Source organism: Nematolebias whitei, chromosome 20 (genome assembly GCF_014905685.2).
Source record: "Nematolebias whitei isolate Nwh7 chromosome 20, NemWhi1, whole genome shotgun sequence".
NCBI classification, from domain to species: Eukaryota; Metazoa; Chordata; class Actinopteri; order Cyprinodontiformes; family Rivulidae; genus Nematolebias; species Nematolebias whitei.
Window position 1 is genome coordinate 6,909,795 of NC_056517.1, and position 6,990 is coordinate 6,916,784.

Consider the following 6,990-nt stretch of genomic DNA (forward strand, 5'->3'; position numbering starts at 1 on the left):
AGATAGATAGATAGATAGATAGATAGATAGATAGATAGATAGATAGACCATCTTCCTACCTGTCCTAACATTCTAAGCTGCTGTGAAACCTTCTGGGACCCTCTCCTCTCATCATCTGAACCTCAGTTCACGAGGGAGAAACTAGAGTCAGAGTCCCTCCTGACAACAGTAACATCTCCACAACAACAGACTGGTCCACAGCACTTAACAACCCAGGGGAAGACGTGAGGAGGGATGTGTTTACTGTTTGTGTTGCTGCCATGTGTTTTTCACACATCAAATAATAAAATTACACGTTTGTAGGGTCTCACCTTAGCGTGACCTTTGTATGATTTCAGAGCCTACATTAGCCTTGCAGCTGAACTGGAACTGTGGGTGATTTTACGTCCTGGTCCATACATTTCTGCCGAGCTGGACTTGGGAGGACTGCCAAGGTAGCGCTGCTGATCTTTACACACGACTTCGTGTAAAGCAGATTTTGTGTGTGTGAAAGGAGCTAAAGTTTGAGCAGGGTGCACAGTGACACATGGAGGAGACATTTAGTTGAAGGCACGTTCCATAGCTCTGAGGGATGAGTTGTTACATGTCTGAAGATTTGATCATCACGTTAAAGCTTCAGATAAAAATCTCAGCATGTTGTTTTCTTGCTCCCTGCAGCTGGCTCCTCAGAGACCACAGCATGAGGCTGAGGACCACCCATCCCAGCTTCACTCAGGCGGTCAACGTTTACTTTGACAAACTTATTCCAAAACTGGTTCCGCTGCAGGTCGTGCTTTACCAGTCGAGTTCAAACCAAGTGTGACTTCAGTTCATTGAAGATGTCATCCTCTTACCGAAGCGCTTGCTGTGTATTTCAGTTCAAGAAGGGAGGCCCCATCATCGCTGTGCAGGTTGAAAATGAATATGGATCGTTTGCAAAGGATCAAAGCTACATGTTATTCATTAAAGAGGTAAAGTTCTTGGCTGTACTGTGTTAGAACTGTGCCGAAACTTCCGAGGCTGGATGATGACTTTCACTTGTGAGTTTTATTTTGAAAGGCCTTGCAGTCCAGAGGGATCAGTGAGCTTCTGATTACATCAGACATCCACAACACACTGAAGTCAGGGGGCATCCCTGGAGGTACAGCAAGCACATATACACAATTTGAATGGTTATCATTAAATATTCGTTTATGTTTTATGCGTTGTTGCAACCAGGAAACTTTCTGGGCTGGTGTTGATAGAGTGCATCTACATTTCATAGACTCTTACCCCCCACCAGTTTTAGATGACAGTTATCCTGAATGAAAATCCTGCCAGAACTGACCTCATGGGGCAAAGTTACAGCTAGCTGCTTCTGCCAATATCTGTTTGCATATAATCACCAAATTATATGTAAAATTAGACGCCCACTTTTTATGCCAGCACTGTAGTCTGAGATAATCTTGTCCTTAGAAATGACTGAGTTGTAGCCGTCATGCTCAGAGTATGTGTTGGGGCTGACTCTCAGCTACCACCACACCAAATCTTAGCTCAGTATCAGTAAAAGTGTTTCAGTTACAGCAATTTTGTCACATATAATGCCGATTAGCTTCGACAACCATCTTGCATAGGATTGACTCCAAATGTTCATCAGTTGTAGATGTACATCCAGTGGTTACCATGTAGGAGTTTCATTAAAATTTGTTCAATGGTTCATGAGATATTTTGCTAACAGACAGAGTTGACTTAAGACAGTTTATCCCAGTCTTGTGCAATCTGTTCACATGCTCATAATTTGTTGTGGGGATCTGTTTCAGTTCCTACCAAACCAAATTGTAAGTCAATACATGTAGAATCGACTGAGTTAGACTAATTTTTGTGTTTTTGAAGATGGTTTGGCTGTGGCAGCCATTTTGAATCACGCTGACTCCAAACGTCTAACATTTGGACTTGGCTGTGTTCAGACTGTTTGTTAAATATCTTATCTGTCAGCCTTCGACTCTGTTTCATCAAACTGAGGCCGTTCAAAGCGATATCTACAACTGGCTAAATATCAACCTTGTTCCATTTAAAATGTGTGGAATGTCCCTTTAACCATGGATCTGTTGTCTTGTAGCCATCAGGTCAGTGAAGCTGCAGAAGCTAAATCAGAGAGACATCCAGGAACTGATGGCTATCCAGGTGAGTCTGACCTTTCACCTTCTGGATTGGGAGCGTCCTCAGCTAACAGCGTGAATCTTTCGTGGACTGGTTCTTTTAGCCCAACAGCCCCTCCCTGGTGATGGAATACTGGACCGGTGCCTTCGATGTATGGGGGGACCTCCACCACGTGTTGCCTCCTGAGGGTGAGCACCAGCTACTGATTTACTTTGGACAAAACTTCAAATCTCTACTGCTGCTTCTGTTTTTGTAGATCTTTGACTCGTTGAGGGTTTTACTGACTTTCGCTCTGTTGAAGCTACTGGGGGTTGGCGGACGGTGGATTGGTGGTCAGTGCTGTGGTCTCGTAGTCCTGAGGCTGCAGATTGAACCCAGGTAGTCAAATCCTTTGTGTGAGTTTGTGAGCCCTGCAGAAGAGAGCAGCTAAAAGAAAATCAACAACATCCCTGGTGAAAATCGTTAACCTCCAGTGTTGGAGTCATTGTGTCATGGATCCACAGGCGGAGTGTGAACGCTGAGTCAGCAGTCCCACTACTGAGTCCCCGTTTGTATTTTACTGTACTTTATTTAGACTCCAAACACCTCAACATGTGCAGTAGTCCCTCGTTTATTGTGGGGGTTATGTTCCGGATCGCAGATAAGTGAAAATCCGCGAAGTAGTGACGTTATATTTATTTTAGTATTTATATATATTTGAAGGCTTTATAAACTCTTCCCACACTCTTACAATGTTCTAAACTCTTAAACCTACATCATTTTAACAACATACTTATATGTAGCTAATCTTACTCACCAGCTGAGCAGAACAGCGGTGGATCAGTTCCGCTCCAACTTGGTTCAGTTTCGACAGACCTACCCTGCTGGTTCTGGTTGTCTCTCTGGCTCGGGGTAGTGGTGGTGGGCTCTGGAGGGAGCGCCAGACCTTCGGTGGTGTGCGTCCCCTCTCGGAAGTCCTCGTGGGTCGGCTACCAGCTCTCAGATTCACAGAAGGGTCTGGAGGTCCGGTTCTGTGCAGCCCTTGAACGCCGAAGCACATTTTTGGGGGGAGGCGGGACCTTCAGGTGGCTGGCGTGGGACAGTGGTCTGATTAAGTGGTCCCATAGAGAGATGACAAAAGTCCTGGTGGGCTCCAAAGAGAGGTCGGACCTTCAGCGGTGCGCGTCCCCTCTCAGAAGTCCTTGTGTGCCGGCTAGCAGCTCTCGTATTCGCTGATGGGTCTGGAGGTCCAGTTCTGGTCTGGTTCTCAGTGGGATCCGTGCAGCTCTGCATCCACTGGGTGTCGAAGTCACTGAAAAGAACCAAACTTTTTTAGATCAGATAAAAACTTTCCTTCTACGTATTTTAACAGAAGGCAACGGGGCTTCTGTGAAATGTAGTCCTTATGAGTGGCGATACAGTACAGGCTTATTGAGAGAAAACTACAAAATGGTGGCGCCTGTCCAAAGTATTGTAGTTTGTTGTTAACTTTTTACTGTACAGTATCCAGTACTGTCCTAACCACGTGAGTAATATTAAAGTTGACACTCATTTCTCGTGTACAATTTTTTTCCCTGTTCAATCTTACTTTGAAAAACCGAAAAAGAGCGAGTTTGTGAAAGTCGAACCACCAAATAGCGAGGGTTGACTGTAATGAGTTATTTTAGTTATTCAAATATCAAAAACATTCAGCTCTTTAAGGACCTAAAGATCCTACGTTTTTTTTTTTTTTGTAACTTTTAACAGTTTTAAAATATTCAACTTAAAATGTAAAAATTCAAATGAAATCTTGTCAGTTCCTTTAAAAATCTTGTCTTTTTAAAAAGTCTTCAGTGTACTGGCTCTGGTTTGTCTTCCTGTTCTCCATTCAGCTTTTCGCCATCAGTCTACTACTTTTATTTTTAAACTACATTTCTGCTCCTTTTAGTGAAACTCGCTTTTTTTGTGTGTGTTTTGGCACATTAAATTTTAGCTATTGCTCTGCTCGTTTTAAGCTTTTTCACAGAAAATCCTTTTTCTCCAGTTAAATCTTTGTTTCTCAGTTTCTACTGGTACTTTTCAACAGTTCGTAAAGGCCTTCGCATTTTTTTGCAAAACGATGTGTAGGTAAAGCCAAGCAGACAAACAGGCCTGGTAGGAATCACCCACCACCGTTCATACCAGAGTTTTAGACTAAGATCATTTTATTTTATAAAATGACAGAGGTAGAACCGTTTGGGTAAAACATTAAAATTATGTACAATCGTGTGATACTGTGAGATGTAACAGTCGGTGTGTGTTGGAATGACTCTCAGTTACTAACGTATCAAACGTTTTGCTCAGTATCTGTGAAACTGACTGAGGCATGGATCATTTTGAGTTGGCTAATGTTGGTTAGCTGTGACGACCATTGTGAATTGAACTGAGTAGAAATGTTTTAAGCAAAGCTCTTATGCAATGATGTAATGACCTAAACTGGTTTGTGTTGGGGAAGACTCCCAGTTACAACCACACCAAATTTAACCACAATATCTGCAAAAGCTGAAAGAACTGTGTGTGTTTTTTTTTAAGATCAGTTGAAGTGGTGGCGTTAGAGAAGGTGGGCCTGTGATCGGAAGGGTGCCGGTTCGACTCCCTGGACCGACAAGACCAAAATGTGGGTGGGATAGGTGAAGCAACCACACCTGTCTCCACCCTCATTTGCCCCACTCTGGACCCTTGAGCAAGGCCTTAAACCGCACCATCTGCTCCCCTGGGTGCCCTAGTGGCAGCTCTCTGCTTCACACAGAGGGCTGTGGTGGCCATCTTGAATCAGTTATACTTTGTAGATGTTCATTCAACAATATCTTTTAGAGTGTTTTATTAGTCCATTCAGTGGTTATGAAGGAACACCCCCCCCCCCCCCACACACACACACACCCACACACACACACGCGCATGCACACACACACATACCATAAAGGCTACAGCCCAAACAATACATTAATAGTATGATATTGTTTTTAATCAAAGTTCATGCTCAATCATCCAGGTACAAAATCCACTAATGGTCCATCAAGATCTGGACAGTTTCTTTTTTGTGGAAAGACATTTCACCCTCTATCCAGAGGGCTTCATCAGTCTGAGGAGACCCAAGTGAACTGTTTTCTCCACTAAGCAGTACGCTCCTTTAGTGGACCAACCAGTTTGCTGGTGATAAGATGGTTTCTGGGGGCTGTCCTGTCCCCCGTCGACTCCCAGGCAGGCAGCCACGGCCAAAGTGGTTCAATACATCAGAGTTCATGCTCAACTGAATTTGTTCAGTTATTTATTTATTCAGTATTATTATTATTGAAGGGCAGCACGGTGGCACAACTGGTAGAGCTGCTGCCTCTCAGCGAGCAGGTCCCTGGTTCAAACCCCGGTCCAGGGGCCTATCTGGGTGGAGTTTGCATGTTTGCTCCGTGCATGCGTGGGTTTTCTCCGGGTACTCCGGTTTCCTCCCACAGTCCAAAAACATGCATGTTAGGCTGATTGGTAACTCTAAATTGTCCCTAGGTGTGAGTGAGAGAGTGAATGGTTGTTTGTCTCATTTGTCTCTATGTGTCCCTGTGATGGACTTGCGACCCGTCTAGGGTGTACCCCGCCCCTCGCACAGTGATTGCTGGACATGGGCACCGGTGACCCCCGTGACCCGAAATGGAATAAGCGGGTAAAGATAATGGATGGATGGATTATTATTGAAAATATTGTTTTTAATTTTTTAACTTAACTTAATAGTATTTTTTTCTCGACTAGTTCTAACATTCTTTAAACAGAGGTTTTCATCTCTGTCCACATGTTTGTGCAGGAGGAAGGTCATCCTCATGCCAACAATAGAGATGCAAATTTTAAAAATATGGTCAAATTGTTTTTGCATGTTTTACTTTAGCACCTGGAAACAGATCATTATTTAAAGCTGGCCGTAAAAATGTTCAAACCCATCTCTTTTCTTTACCTGCCTTTTCATTTGTGGTCCACAGGGGAACTGGTGCCCATGTTCAGCTGTCACTGTGTGAGAGGCAGGGGACACCCTGGACATGTCTCCTGTCCATCACACGGACACATAAAGACAAACACCATTCATAGTCTCACTCACACCCAGGCACAAGTTAAAGTTACCGATGCTCACATGCTTGTTTTGGTCTGTTTCCAGAGTGCTCACAGGGAGAACATGTAAATTGGACCCAGAAAGTCCCCGGTCCTGGAGGTGATTCTGCTGTGCTAACCGGCGTTGTTCTGAAATTGTGATAACTGATTTTGTAAGTATTTGTGAAAATATAAATTTTTCTTTTCAGATATGGTGTCCACCGTGAGGGAGATTGTGAGACGAGGCATGTCTGTCAACCTGTACATGTTCCATGGAGGATCCAGTTTTGGCTTCATGAGCGGAGCGCTCGCTAGTCCTTCCTACAGAGCTTTAGTCCCCAGCTATGGTTGGTTCCTCTGTTTTGTTTACCACAAACAAAGCAGCAATGGTTTCCATGCAAATACAATCATAGTGCCATCTTGTATTTTTTGTTTGTTTGTTGGTATTGGTTTAGGTAAAAGCAACATTGTACATTATTAAGTAGTTCTGCAAATTTACCAGAGTTAGCCAAAAGGCAATTTTTGATCTGCTGTCACTGGTCAGCATAAACACAAGTGTACACAAAAGTCTAGTGACAAATACAGAATAAAACACAAAAATCTAAAACATCTCAAAAGTTTGTCAAAAATATTCAAACATCTAATTTACATTGAGACAACAGGATGGCAGGATGAGAGGGTTGAGGATTACAAGGTCAGGACAGTACATATCATACATTACATTACATAACATTACATTACATAACATTACATTACATATCATAACATTACTGTCATGAACCAGAGGCCGGATCGCAAACAACAACA

At 43.3% G+C, this 6,990-nt stretch overlaps 1 protein-coding gene across 1 annotated transcript in view; it reads left to right on the top strand.

Annotated features, from left to right (window-relative positions):
- The window catches only part of LOC119426229 (beta-galactosidase-1-like protein 2), a 22,144-nt gene that overhangs the window by 3,138 nt on the left and 12,016 nt on the right, over window positions 1-6,990 (top strand). The window contains exons 4-10 of the mRNA XM_037693775.1: window positions 339-434; window positions 658-766; window positions 858-950; window positions 1,039-1,120; window positions 2,078-2,142; window positions 2,222-2,306; window positions 6,393-6,530. Of these exons, the coding sequence (XP_037549703.1) occupies window positions 339-434; window positions 658-766; window positions 858-950; window positions 1,039-1,120; window positions 2,078-2,142; window positions 2,222-2,306; window positions 6,393-6,530 (668 nt within the window). The remainder of the gene's footprint in view (window positions 1-338; window positions 435-657; window positions 767-857; window positions 951-1,038; window positions 1,121-2,077; window positions 2,143-2,221; window positions 2,307-6,392; window positions 6,531-6,990) is intronic.